The sequence below is a fragment of the Cucumis melo genome, chromosome 7 (assembly GCF_025177605.1).
Source record: "Cucumis melo cultivar AY chromosome 7, USDA_Cmelo_AY_1.0, whole genome shotgun sequence".
Classification (NCBI taxonomy): domain Eukaryota; kingdom Viridiplantae; phylum Streptophyta; class Magnoliopsida; order Cucurbitales; family Cucurbitaceae; genus Cucumis; species Cucumis melo.
In genome coordinates this window covers 29,582,090-29,597,232 of record NC_066863.1, presented here as the reverse complement: position 1 = coordinate 29,597,232, position 15,143 = coordinate 29,582,090, and the positions used below count along the sequence as shown (strand labels likewise).

The 15,143-nt window shown below is 29.9% G+C and overlaps 2 protein-coding genes across 2 annotated transcripts; one reads left to right on the top strand and one right to left on the bottom strand.

Moving 5' to 3' along the window:
• Positions 1-887: 887 nt before the first annotated feature.
• LOC103494862 (MADS-box protein JOINTLESS-like) lies at positions 888-9,480 on the top strand. Its single transcript, XM_008456241.3, has 9 exons — positions 888-1,204; positions 1,582-1,788; positions 4,002-4,074; positions 4,861-4,922; positions 5,906-6,005; positions 6,127-6,168; positions 7,266-7,310; positions 7,422-7,582; positions 9,091-9,480. The coding sequence occupies exons 2-9, from the start codon at positions 1,607-1,609 to the stop codon at positions 9,095-9,097; spliced, it is 672 nt and encodes a 223-aa protein (XP_008454463.2). The 5' UTR covers positions 888-1,204; positions 1,582-1,606; the 3' UTR covers positions 9,098-9,480.
• A 761-nt stretch (positions 9,481-10,241) lies between these two features.
• On the bottom strand, positions 10,242-14,253 carry LOC103494861 (uncharacterized). The gene is made up of 6 exons (XM_008456240.3): positions 13,932-14,253; positions 13,749-13,844; positions 12,795-12,835; positions 12,295-12,412; positions 11,519-11,599; positions 10,242-10,590 (listed from the first exon to the last, which is right to left on the bottom strand). The coding sequence occupies exons 1-6, from the start codon at positions 14,124-14,126 to the stop codon at positions 10,534-10,536; spliced, it is 588 nt and encodes a 195-aa protein (XP_008454462.2). The 5' UTR covers positions 14,127-14,253; the 3' UTR covers positions 10,242-10,533.
• Between the last annotated feature and the right edge of the window lie 890 nt (positions 14,254-15,143).

Genomic DNA, 15,143 nt, shown 5'->3' with positions numbered 1-15,143 from the left:
ACATTCACGTAAGCCAACAAACCAAGACAACCACACCCTCATCACAATGAACAAAAGAGACCAAAAGAAGGATATCATCTTAAAACTTCTAAAAAAGAGAAAGACGCTTATGATATGAGTAAGGGAAAAAAAAAAGAATTCAAAAGGGAAGAAACACCTACCAAAAATAAAAAGTGATTAAACTCGGGTATAAAAGCTCAAGACCACAAATTTTGTCAAAAATTCCAATAGAGATAATTAAAACTTTGTTTGGAAAATGTCAAATCCTTCATGTCGCATTTGAAGAAAGGAATAAAGAATACCAATAGAGATAATTAGGGTCTAAAAAATTTATTTTTTGTTAATCAAATTTGAAGTTTTGGTATGGTAATTAACAAACATAACGCTCCCTCAAAAAGTAATAAAGATGAGAATACCCATTGAGGTAAGTGCATGAGACAAAAATCGATCTCCTATGTGAATTGCTCTCTTTTGTTCCATACAAATTTAGTATAAAACTTTATTTTAAATTAACTACTCTTAGATTGAAAGAAAAGCTTTATCTATTTTGATTTAACTTCACAATTCTAACTATTTAAAAAAACAACGCACATAGAAAAAAAAATAAAAGAAAAAAGAACTTGAAGATTAAAATAAGAATAGTAATAGTAATCGGTAAGGGGGGCAAGAAAGGAAAGCACTCATTCCAAGGGGGTGAAAAAAGGATGTGATTGGGTACGAGGGTACAATGTTGTCATAAATTATGTTCAGTGATAAGTCTGTCACTATGCCTTACCCTTAATTGTACCAACAAATAATATAAAAATAAAACTTCATACTTTAATATTTTTTAATAAAAAGAACTATCAAATGGGTGAGGTTGCTATTTGAAAAAGAAAAAGAAAACCCCCTTGTATGTATAAATAATATAATCCATTAGTTTTAACGTTAGATTCTTTTTTTGCCTCATTTAGGTACATACACCCATTACACAAATTTCCCTTAAAACCAATTCCATTCCATTTCCTTTATCCAGAAAAGGAAAAACCTTTTCTTCTCTTTTTCTTTCTCTCTCTAAAAATCCATTGCAGCTCCTAAATTTAGTTTCATAAATTCCAATACCTTTTTCTTTTTCTTTTTTTTTTTCTTTTTTTTTTTGTTTCAAAATTTTTACAGCCAAAAAAAAACCCCAGAAGAGAAGAACAACAACATAGAAATACACGAGGTAATTTGTAAGAAAAATTAAGGCTTTTTTTTTTCTCCTTCTTCTCTCTAACTCTATTTTTTGTTTGATTTTACTCTTCGTCACTGTAGTTAATTCTTCTCTCTCTCTTTCTCAAGTTTTTATTTTTAATTTGATCTTTGTTCTTATAGTTAGGGTTTTGTTTCAAGTTTCCCTTTACGTAGATCGAAAATAACACAAACACGCACTTAATTATATGTTAATAATAAAGTTGTAACTTTTATTTTCTCATGAAATTTAAAGGAGGTTTGGATCTGGGTTGAGTTTATTTTGGTGATTTATGGGGGGGGGGGGGGGGGGGGGCGGCTCATTTTGTAAATTAAAAGATTGATTATATATATATATATATTTTAATTTAGGGAAGGAAGAGAAAAAAGGGGGAAAATGACAAGACAAAAAATAGAGATAAAGAAAATAGACAACATAGCAGCAAGACAAGTGACATTTTCAAAGAGGAGAAGAGGGCTATTCAAAAAAGCTCATGAACTTGCAACTCTCTGTGATGCTGATATTGCTCTCATTGTTTTTTCTGCTTCTGGAAAGCTTTTTGATTATTCTAGCTCAAGGTAATTTCTTTTTTCTTTTTAAAATCTTTATTAATATATATATTTGGGTTTTTTTTCTCTCGAGTGAAGTACTGCCGGTGCTAAGATTTAGGAGAGAAAAAAAAAGGAATAGTATGAATGAATTAGAAGAATACGGAATTTTATATAAAGATTGGAGTTTTGTAGATTACTAAATATGGTGCAATATATATACACATATATATAGGAAGTTGCATATAAAGATTTCTTTTCTGGAGGTTTTTAGTTTAAATTTTTGTATTCTTCAAGAGTCCCATGAGGAATTTATGCTTTTGTGTGTGTGTATATATTTTACTTTCTACCTGTAGTTGTTAAATATGTAATTTTTATGTAGTGAATTTATTGAGAAAAAAAAGGAAAATTCATGAGCAATTTCCAATCTCACACTCCATTTCTTTATGTTCTAAAAATCTTATTTTCTCACTGCGACTCTGAATTTTTTTGTCTTCTGTTTATTTGTTACTGTTTTCTTAATGTAATTTAAATGAGAAAAATTTTGTTATTTTGAAATTCTAAATTGTTCTTTGGTATAACATGTTGACCTATTATGATATTATCGTTCACTTATGTTATGAGAGTTTTATTGACTACGAAATCTTATGTTTTGAATATTATTTTTAAAAAAACCTATTATGACATTATTATAATTGCAACATTAATATCTTATTATTCATAAAATATCGAAATTGTTGCAACTTATTACAAGAATCTCTCTCTGAATAATGTTTGATTTTCTTTTCCTATAATTATATGGTGTTGTCTGTACTTGAATTTTGTAAATGTGTATAGTTTCCATGTCAAAGATAAAAAATAAAAAAATGTTCGAATATTTCTAAAAAAAATTATACAACCATACATATTTATGGAAATATGAACATAATATGTCTCTGGACTTTTTCAAAGCTCACTTTGAAATCATAAAGTTTAGAAAGACACATAATATTATTTACAACTATGTTAAAGATATTGTTGTTCTTCTTACTAATTTTATTCTTTAAAAAGATATAGTTAAAATTGTTTAAATGATCAAAATTTACCCATCAACGGTCACTTTCTTACTTAAAAAAAAACATAATTAAATTACCAAAACAAGCAAATGAATCTTTTCAAAGTGGAAATTAAAGTTACCAAAAATTCAAGAATATTGTGTATGATTTAACCAAATTTAGAGTTTATTTGTGTTAAGAATTTCCCTTCTTACAAGTAGAAAACACATTTGCAGTGGTTCTTGGTTACATTTTTTATTTTGAAAATATATATATATATAAAACATTTTTAATATAGTAGAATAAACTAAAATATATATAACATACAGGAAAATTTTGAATTTTATTAACTGATAGACTTCTATTATTGTCTATCAATATGATAGATAGAAGTATATCCGCATTTATCAATGTTATCTGAATTTTAATTATATTTTGTAAATATTTTGTCAAATTTACCATTTTTGACGATTACCTATGTATATTATATCTACCATTCTCTAACATTATATTATATAACACAATCACACAGACCCCAATAGATTGTACGGTCAACAGACTTTGCAACAATATGCTATTTTTAGAGTTTTTTCCCAATGCCTTGTCGGATTTTGAACATTTAAATCTAAAAAAAAAAATAATAAATAATCCCCTCTTGTAGTGTAACTTGTTGTCTAATGACATTAATAATCTTCCTTGAACATACGGAACAAGCCTACAAGTTTACTAGACTTCTCGAATACTGTATAATAGGCCATAGGGGATGGCCTTATAATGAAAGAAAAAGTAAATTATAGGGGAAAGATTTAAATCTATTGGGTTTTGATACAAAATTGTTGTATATTTTTATATTGTTGAGTTTAAAATAATTGTGAGAGTCACGAAAGTTTAGATCTCGTTTTATATCTATTTGGTTTTAGTTATTTACTTTTGTCTTTTATATATGTATTTGAACTAATTATAATATAATGAGGTTAAACAAAATACAAAAATATCAAAAAGTACTACGATATTTGTTACTTTCTTTTGAAAATGGGTACTTGACTCTTTAATCATTCGAGTAAAGCATGGTTTTATCGAAAAAGAAAATGAAAGAATATGAGAATATATAGTGTGAATTATTCACAAATGAGAGAGGTTAACTCTCAATTATTTGATTTATTTAAGTGGCATAATTAAAGTTATATACTTCTTTTTATTTGCATGAAGTATGCTGGATTTACTAAGAAGACATAATATGCTACCAGAGCTGAATAACATTAGCCAATTGCCTCCATCTCAGGTGAAATCCATTTATTCATTATATTATTAGTCATATATTTCTCACTAAAATGAGTTTATAGCTCCATTGACCTTCCTAAAGTATGTGTTAACACATATGTGATCTGATTGTATGCTTAGTAATAAGAATTTTTCTTTTCTTCTATGGAATTACAATGTAAGGGTAGAAGTTTTAGTTTATTTCCTCTCTAAAGATTTTCTCTTATTATAAGTAGTGTAGATTTTCTTAATGTTTGAAAAGATGTTCTATTTTAATTTCTCAAAGTTGTAGTAACTATGTATCCTGATTTTTTTTTCCCTTTTTCCTTCTTTTCTTTTAAATTGCAATTTCTGCCTTCAAGAATATTAATATTTCTTCGACATTTCTATGATAATACGTCATCGTATGCAAGATACTTCTTTTAACATCCCCTAACAAAGCACCCTTTTTCTTAACAAATAGCATCAAGCACACAAGTGCAACGTTGTGCGAACGTAATAGCATGACATTCAAATATTAGGAGTTCAAATTTCTAAAAAAAAAAAAAATTACTAAAGAAAGACACATATGCAATCTAGTTTTAATACGGAACATACCAAACATCAATCTTTTCTCTATGGCCAATCTCCTTGTTGTGTGAGCAGACAACACTTTTTTTAGGAGTCCAATTACATATGGTAATAGAATTCAAAGATTCAACCTTTTCAAGTGAATAAAATATTTCTTAACCAGTTGAGATATATTCTAGATACACATCTTAGACACACTTGTTGCTTTGTGTAATCTATTTTAGGGTTTATTTCTCAGTTGGAAAAGAGTGCCCATGCTAAATTGACTGAGGAATTTGCAGCCAAGACCAAAGAACTTAGGTAAAATTACTGAACATTATAAACATCTAACTTCATATACAAAAATATAGGCCAGCAACATTCTATATGTGTGTGTGTGGATTTATTCAATCATTTTTCTTTTACCAATTTTGTAAAGCATCACACTCTAGGTATTTTTCAGAAATGGTTTATATATACCTATGTTTGTGGGTTTGATTGATATTTCTTTGTTAGTTAATTTTAGTTCGTATTATATTCTATAGTTAAAATGATGATCAAATTAAGTAATAGATGTTTTTACTCAACAATATATGCTTATAAAATAGTGAAACTTAGTTGGTTAGACTCTTGTAATTATTTTTAGTTTTTGAAAATTGTTTAGGTCTATAAACAATCATCTATACTTTTAAATTTTAAGTTGTTATCAACTTTTTTTTAAGTTTTTAAAACTTAAGAAAAAAAATAAGTACTTCTAATTTTTTTTTTTCAATATTTGGCTAATAACTCAACAAAAATGAAAATCGTGGTAGAAAATTGAAATAAAATAAGCTTATTTTTCAAAAAGTAAAAGTCAACAACAAAAAATCAAATTATTACTAAAGGGGACCTTTTAACTTTTAAAGTTTTCTTTCGTTGGTTTTTCGACTATTCTCCGAATGCAATTAACATAAGTTTTGGGATGTTTTTTCTCCATTTTTGTAAAGAATAGTGGATATTCCTATTGTACAAATTTTGCTTCTCCTTTTCTTAGAATATTTTAATATTTTGTTATGTGAAGGGATGCACAAATATGAGTGTTGTTTGGGATACACCCAAATATCTTTTATACTTTATTTGTCCGACCCAAAGCTTTGAAAATTGTTAAAAGTGAGCTTAATTCAAAGATAGTCAAAATAACCAACTTATATCTGATACTCTAAAGATTTGACTCTCCATCCAACAGTTGTCTGTACCTTTGAAAATAAATTTGTAGATCATGCATAGAGAGAAAAAAAAATAATTTGTGCTAAACTATGAACAAGGCATATGAAGGGAGAGGAGCTTCAAGAACTTGGAATAGAAGAATTAAAGCAGTTGGAGAAATTGCTTGAGAATGGTTTGAATCGTGTAATAGAGACCAAGGTTTGTGCATACAAATTATTTTGGCACTTTAATTGTCATTTTTCATTAAGCTTATGATTATCAAATTACTGTCTTCTCTTGAAATGTCCTAATTTGGAGATTTTGTGAGTTTTTCTTGCAGGATGAAAAGTTTCTTAAAGAAATTGGTACCGTAAAGGAGAAGGTTATAAAGCACTTTTTAATTAATTTCTGCATATTCTCTTTAAAATTCTTAAATTCTTTGACAAATTATTTTAGGTTTCTAGTGTGTCGTTCTGAAGTATTATTCTCGATTGTGATCAATTTTGTGTCCCATTTTGGGTTTTTTTTTTTTAAAATTAATAGGGTTTCTTTGTTTATTATCTACTGTTTTAACTAATTTTTAAACTAAAATTAGGAAGAAAAAAAAACAACCGTTTGATAACTATGTGATTTTTGTTTTTCAACACTACTCGCACTTGTTGATTTCTTTATTTTCTTATTTTAATTTTAGAAATGTTTTCAAAACCTAAATCATGTTTTGAAAACTCAAATAAATTAAGGCCATTTCAGTAATCGATTCATTTTTCTGTTTTTTTTTTTTTTTTAATTTCAGCTTATCTCTTTTCATTTTCTTATCGTTGTTTATAGGTCAATTTTATAGCTAGAAGAACTGCGTTCTTAACCAAATTTAAAAGAAAAACAAGTTTTTAAAAACTATTTTTTTCTTTAGTTTTCAAATTGTGACTGGATAGATACAAAGAGATTTAAATGTGGAAGAGATATTTTTTAAAACAAAAAACAATGAGATTATTATCAAACAAAGAATAAAAAAAAATTTACTTTTACGTTTAGAATTTGGCTAAGAATTGAATTGTTTACTTAGAGCAAAAATGATTCAAAAATTGAGAAAATAAGTATACTTTTCAAAACCAAATGGTTATTCAATTGCTGTCTATTTTTTTCCTTCTTTCTTTTAACAAAGTATAGGTTCTGTGGGATCAGTTGGTTGGGTCATCTCAACTAGGATATCGGACTGAAGTTTTTATAAATTTATTTTTTGGAATTGGGCTAAAATTAAAATTTTGAAATTTTTCATTAAAGAACTGCTAAAAAAAACATTTGTTTAAATCAAATAATTAGGGCGATAATTTACTTTTAAGTAGGAAATTGGTATTATACCTTTCAAATGAATCCTCTTAATTAAGAAAATCTTCATGAAATTATTCTTTCTTTGAGAAGTTATAGGTATGTATCAGATATCCTTTGTCTAAATGGTCATTTCATATTATATTATTGCAGGAAACTTTGCTAATGAAAGAGAATCAGAGACTGAGAAATAAATTAGTGAGAGCTTTTATCTCAATTAGCTAATAACACTAATTCTCTTTGTAAGTGAAAATGAAAGTTAAAAATACAAAATTAGCCTGTTTGGTGTTTCTTGTGATGTGATGGCAGATGGAAACCTTGGTTGATAGAGATGAGCAAGAAGAAGAAGAAGCAGTCGTTGTTATTGGTGGAAATTCTGTGGGGTCAAAGTCGAAGTCAAACACCAGCAACAGCAGCTCCTCACAAAACCCTAATTCTCAAGATTATGATGACGTTTCTCTTAAATTGGGGTCAGTACTTTTCTTACATATACACTATAACCCTAAGGACCTTCCAGCAAACTTAAAAAATGCATAGAAACTGCTAAGATAATGAAAATGTATTTGATATGTTTAGTATGAATTTGATGCAAATCCTTGTTCATTATTTAGTTTTTTGAATTTAGTTAGTTGTGGATTGATATTAATTGCAATTTGTGATTCATTCAACTTTTTTGTTGCTTAAAAAGACGACCTTCCTTTTATTTATTTTTTCCTTCTTAGGGATGTCTTTCTATCCCAAGAGCAACATTAGATCTGTTTGCAATGGCTTTCAGAAAATTAAAAGGGAATATTTAAGAAATTGGGTAGATCACTGAGTTTAGTTTTAAAATCTTCCGTTCATATGTTGGAGTACTCTATTTCGAGTGTCAACCTAGTTGAGATGTCTCAAGGTGGTCAAACTAGTTAGAAAGTATTCTTCAAAGGAGCAAACTTTCGCTTTCAATCTTTCCTCTAGCTTGTCTTTGTATTTATTTTGATTTGGGCATGATGAAAGTGCCAAAGAGATGTTAATCCAGTTAAGATATCTTCGGTGTGCCCCTAATCTCTCTTGCTTATGAATATTTTTAAAAGATTTGTGTTTGAGATGAAGAGTAGTTTAGTATGAATCTACGAAACATTAAAGAGAGAAAGAGTACTTAGATAAATATGCAAACCTGAACAGTGAATAGTGTTGAAAGTTGAGTTCTTTAATGCTGAGTTATGTAGGCGGTGGACCAGATGTCCCCTACAAGTTAATTAAGAAGAGATTACATATATAAAAAGTTCTTTCTAACTAGACTCTAAGATTGGGTTCAATGGTACCATTTCTGCTCTGTCAAACATTTAATGGATGTTTGGCTCCTGAATTAAAATTTGACTTGGGTTAAAATGTTAGGACCTATATGGTTGTTTAGTTTATTTGAGATTATATAGGAGTTTATTACTCTTACTAACGCAATGTGAAATTATGCTTATATGGAACCCTACCCTTTTGTATTACAAGATTAACCTTAATGAACTATAAGCTTAAAAACTCACGTCATAAAGTTCCCAAAATTTGGACCCACAAACCAATCAAATGTTACACAAACTCATTAAAATGGTGAATTAAACATTATACTTTTAATATGGGATGTGTCAACCTAATTGAGATGTTTTTATACCCCTAGTCCTTTTAGAAACTTTTTGCTATGGTTTTGCATATGTTATAAGAGTTGTTACCTAATCCTTTGTTAAGATTGTAGGGTGATTATATTCATTTGAGAAGTAACTATTTAATAGTTCAATATAATTATTGTTCTAGAAGGTTGATAAACAACTTTCAAAAGTAAATATATATCTAAACAATGTGAACTATTACTAAATTTCAAGTGTGTGTATATATAGAAAACTATACTCATTTAAACTTTCAAAGAGTTAGAAAAGGATCGTTTACTATGATATATTTGGTTACAAAAATGTGAGAATTAATATAATGCTTGACCCTATATATGCAGTCTTTGAAGGCACCAAGTTATGCGTGCAGTTAGTTCTTTGCAGCAAAATGGCAATGCAAAACACAGCCCTTCTCTAATGGAAGCTTTACTAATCACATGGACTGCCAAAGCACAATCCTATTTACATAGTGAAATTAAAGGATGTCAAAAAGGCATGCGTATCCTTACCATATTGCCCAATTCATTTAATCATCACGTAATCTGATACGTGTTTTCAATACCAAAAAAGAAGTGTTAGATACTATATATAAATATTTACTCTTTTTGCATATCAATTGAGTAAGAGTATAAATATAGAACTTTGAAAAGGGAGTTAATTTAGTTTTCTCTTTTTATCCTTGAAAAATTATATGGATGGAATTAATAAACTCCCCACTTTACTATTTTACATTTATATAAGTCCATCAGCTTCTCTTTTAGGGATTGGAGATTGATGATAGACATGTTCTCCTCTTGACTTAGTACAAAAAGAGAATAACCAACGATAATTAACATAATCTTTCTCTCTAAAGATTGAAGGTTTGATCTTTGTCTTGTAATGGTTGTACTAAAAATAGGTGTCCATTCGACCTAAGGTTAGGTTTTGATTGATTCAACAAAACAAAGCAGACATTTAATTGTGTATGATATATAATTGAGTATGATATGTTATTAATGAAGCTTTTGATATTCATACTTTAAATTTTAACTTTTGATGTGTGAAGCTTTATCTTCTTATAAATATTCATATGCAATTGTTATTCAATAAAGTATAGCCATAGTGTTAATTGGATAGGAAGCATCTTTGACAATACAACAGGAGCGATTTTAACTTCTAGAAAAAGAAATATTAGGTCAATTATCGTGGAGTTAAATTCACTTTAGCATACGAAGCACCTTTCTGTTTTCCTGTAACAAAAAATCACTTGTTTCTTGGGGCATGGTTAGGTAGTTTCCAGCTTTAATTTACTAGTACATGAAGCACATTCATAAATATTTATATGAGATGTGATCCTGCCGTGATTGAGACCGTTCATCAAGAGATAGCAAGGTTGTAGTCCTGTAAGTTAGCATCGTTTGATCGTTGATGTTTGCAGAGCATCAATCAAGAGAGCAAAGAACCAATTCTTTGTCTCAATGAACAATTTCTTTTGTTAACACAGTGAGACAAATTGTCTAATACAATCATAACGGATTTACATAATTACTGCAGGGACAAATTATTAAGTTAGACATAATTTACATGAGTAGAGGGACAATTATGGATTTTTAGTACAATAACTGTGATACAAACCTCAAGTGATAAAGATCATATCAATACCATTGAGTCAAACTCACTTTAGCAAGGGGACAATTACAGTAGAGTAAAAAAACAAAGCAGCACAAATGCTCATACAATCCCAGCAGCGAAGTGAGAATCAGGAGCAATAAAATTCTTGTGCATAGGGACGTTTTTAAATTGTTTCAAACAGTTTCTGAAATGAGCAACTGTTCAAGTTCTTGCTTTTGTCTCTCCAACTCCTGCAACAAATTCATGGCTTCCTCGAGGTCAAATTATGTGAACAAATGTTTAAATAATAAAGTAAAAATTATTGATTCATGTAAACCGAACAGAGGAGTGGAGCCCTATGACTAATAAGACAATCATACTTTTGTAACAATGTGTTTTTTTTTATGTTTTAAAAAAATAACATTATTCATTTTTACAATCAAAGCCAAAAGTTTAAAAAAGTAGTCCTAAAAAATTTACTGGTTAAGATTTCAAATTAACATATAGAGGCTTAATTTTTTTGAAAAAGAAATGTGAAAACAAAATTGTCACCAAACGAGGCCTTGTTTGAGTTGAAGTTCAGTTTCCAAGTAAATTAAGTTAATATATACAGGCTTAATTTTTTTGAAAAAAAAATTGTGAAAACAAAATTGTCCTAAAAAATTTACTGGTTAAGATTTCAAATTAACATATAGAGGTTTAATTTTTTTGAAAAAGAAATGTGGAAACAAAATTGTCACCAAATGAGGCCTTGTTTGAGTTGAAGTTCAGTTTCCAAGTAAATTAAGTTAATATATACAGGCTTAATTTTTTTGAAAAAAAATTGTGAAAACAAAATTGTCACGAAATGAAGCCTTGCTTGAGTTGAAGTTCAGTTTCTAAGTAAATTAAATCCCTGTAATTACAGAGGGACTGATGTCATAAACCAGACAGAAGTAGATTCCACGGTTAATCATACTAGGTGTGTTTAAACATAACCAACTTCAGTTCCCAAAATACTCAAGACTCAAATTGGAGTAGTAATGGCTTATCGGCGGAAAAAGGTTGAAATAATCCCAAAACAATATATGGCACATATACGCTTTTAATGTTTTTCATTTATAAATGGCAACAAGACAACGTTAGTATCCATCCATACTCGCCAATGAGTTATGGAACTATCTGATAAAGAGAACTTACCTGAAGATCTTTGACCACCTTGTCCTTTGCAGTTTCTTTCTTTTCACGAGCTCGTTTGAGAAACCCAATGCACAGTATCCCCTTGAAATTCGTAGGAAAAACAGAACCAATTATCCCATTTAGTGTTAAGCATGCATGCAAACAAGCATGTAATCACATATTTTATACACGGAATGTATAATTACACAGGGATGATAGTTCAGCTGTTGTTTGATAGCACAGCTCACAGAAGGTTCTGAATCAACTTGCACCTCCCATAATTAGTCTAAGATATACTGAAAGTAAAATTCGGTGCAGTCAAAGACATACTAAGGATGAAGAGAGGTACCATTACAGAAAGTATCATGGATGTCTGATTTCTTTTTTACTTTGTTGCATATAGCACACTCTGTTTCTTGATTTAGAACCAAGTATTATTTATTAACAATGTTATTCGTGAAAGACTAATCTGCACCACTGGCTATGAGATTTTGACTTGGCTAACTTGCTAGCGGGCGAGTGCATGAACAGGTCATACGACTGTTTGATTGATACTAAGAGAAACATGAGTGTAAAAGTTGTGTTCCCTTGCTTTTAGCTGAACCAGAAAAAATATACAACTATGGAGGAGGAAAGAAAAATATGTAAATCTCCATTTAAGCAGTAACATTATTGTTGTTCCTTTGGAGCTACCAAAACAACACACATCACACAGCAAGCAAAGAGCAGAAAAATATAAACTCTCTCCTGAGCTCCAGGATTAAATTAGGGAACAAGGTGTTGTTCACGAGGCTCACCGATACAACATAGACTGCACCACAGGCAAGGAGAAGATAACTTGCAGCATCTTGAAGAAGAATAAGCTCTCTCTGCTCTACAGAATACACCGGGAAAGCTCTTGTCATGACTGCAACACTATACAAAAACAATTGCAACTTATTAACTAAATATCCCTGATACGAGAAATCCATGCATTTAGTAGATCTCATACGGCATCTAATTGATCAATGTGAGGACTTTTGATATTTATAATCATGGTAAGTACATAACTCTATAGCATGAAAAAATCTCCGGTTGGGAGTAAAATTTAAACAAGTCTCAGCCTAACATCCTCAGGAAAGGTCACCGGTCCACTGAACTAACAAAAAGGCATCTAATCAGCATATCATGTTGCATGTGTGAGAGTGTATTTTAATTATAGCTTCTGAAAACCAACAATTCAGCAACAAAATAGAGCGTAGGAACAAGTCAGGAAAATAATAAGAAGTTGCAAACGCTAATAAAAATAAAACCGTACAAGATTTGCAGCATGCCCCGGCCAGCCCAATATTCTAATACCTGCAATTCATAGAAGGAATTATACATCATATGCATCTTTGAGCTTCAAAGAATATAGTGAACTATAGTTCTCTATGGTAGATTGCAGTTTGAGTGACATCCAAGAAAATTTAGGCAGGGAATAAACTGCTACGAACAAATATATAATACCACTTAATAGATCCTTCAATAAGAATTTCTATGCCAATAAGTAATGCTTATTACATTGGTTGGTCGGGACAAGCATACACCCAAATACCATCAACTTCCAATATATGGAAACCGACATGTAGTTTCTGCAGCAAACTGACCTGAACAATGACTGCACAGGGCCCAGGCACCTTTAGGATAAATTTGTGTGTAAAAAGGACATGCGTATTTTGTGTTGATAGCAATAAATGAATGCAGAACAACGGATGTAAAATGTAAATGGGCATCATAAGTTTCCCCTATCTTCAATACAAAAGGTCTAAGAATATTATTTGTATGACTCTAAATGGACCACCAGAATAGTAAAAACTAAAGAACACATTTAAATACTGCCCTAGCAGCAAACAAACACCATTTTGACACGGAGCAAGAGAACTGTATGGACGGACGGGGTAGATTTCAAACTTCACTCCTATCAATTAAAGGCTAGCAAAGTTCAAAGAAACCATATATCCCTTCATTTTGGATAATTACTTTGCTTTTCAGTTTTAATGTGGAGGTCATAGTATCCTTACATCCCTAGCGTTTAATGATTTGATAGAATGAAACAAATTTTCAAGTGGGCAAAGAAAAAAATTATCAAGAGAGAGTTTTAGTTCTTAACCGTTTCTATTAAATTAAAGCATAATTCAATTCTTAGCTCCAACCATCGATTTATTAGGAGATATTTCGAGTAATCGTATATCAAGACAATTGAAGATTTAGGGTTCAAACGCAAAAAAACCTTCCAGTTCTTGAAAATAAATTCCCATTCCGTCTCAGCAAGAACCACGAAGAATGTGATCACAACTGCATAACACCGAAATATACCATCGAATATCTGCCAAAAAGTTAGATAACCGCATGAGAACCGCAATCGATTTCAAAGATTACAATAAGGAAGAAGCAACGGAAACGGTGTGAGTACATCGGATTGGTTCTTAAAGGACCGAATTGCAGAGATAACATTGGAAACTATACAGAGAATAGCAGTGAGAGCTGTTATAACACTGAAAAACCTGCAAGTCACAAGCAAAGGGTCCACACTTCTTCTAGGTCTGGTGATCTGAGAAGACGACGATGACGATGACGCTCCCGGTGCCCCCTCTCCATTTCTCTCCATGTCCTCACTGATTGGGTATGATGATTGAATCAATGAACTTTTGAGTTCCTTTCGAAGTTTACAAGTGTCTTAAGTGTGTTCGAGAGGACAAGAAATATTCATAGCGCTAATTCAGTTTACCTAAGAAAATTCATTGGGCCAATAGAGTATTTTGATAAAATATTTAGACATTTTAATTACGGTAAATTTTGATTAAATTAAAGCATAGTTTAATTCTAAATTCCAAGTTTGAAAGATTTGAATTCAAGATGTCTAGTACACCATTCATGTTTGTTTATATTGGTTGTCATATTCTCTTGTTTATTGTTTCTTTTTTGTTTTTTGTTTTGTCTATTTGATAGGGAAGAGAACTTCCTTTTTCTTTTTTTCTTTGCCGTTTCTTTTCAGGATTGAGAAACCAAGTTCTCTTCTTCTTTTTATTTGTTTTAATCCCTTCTATTCTTAGTGTCTTTCTTTAATTCTTTTTCCTTTTTTTTTCCTTTTCATGCTTTCTTTATACAATTTATATTTTCAACCAAATTTATTTCAACTTTAAAAACCTAATTTTAAAATTAGAGGGTAAACCCTAAACCCTAAACAAACGTTGAAATTATTTTGAGCTTATTTAACTTATATTGATTTGATTAATTATTTTTTCATGGTCGAATGGTTAAAATGGATAATCAAAATAAAATTATAGATAGAAAAAAAAAACAAGGAAGAAGTGAGATAATTAAAAAGTAAAAATAATTAAAGAAATAACTAAAAAATAAGAGGGATTAAAACAAAATTAAAAAAAAAAAGGAAGTGGGTTTTCTCCACTAAAAACCAAGAAAAACTACTCTGTTGATCTAATTTGTTTCCATACAATCTATTATCCTTAATTTTTTTTCAAAACTCCACAGCTTTTCCATTTGGCTCGAAACTTCTTGTCTATCTCACCGTATGTCATAAATGTATTATCGGTATTGACTTTTACGATTCTTATGAAAATGAATTATATAACTTGAAAGTTATATATTGGGATATTATTTAAGG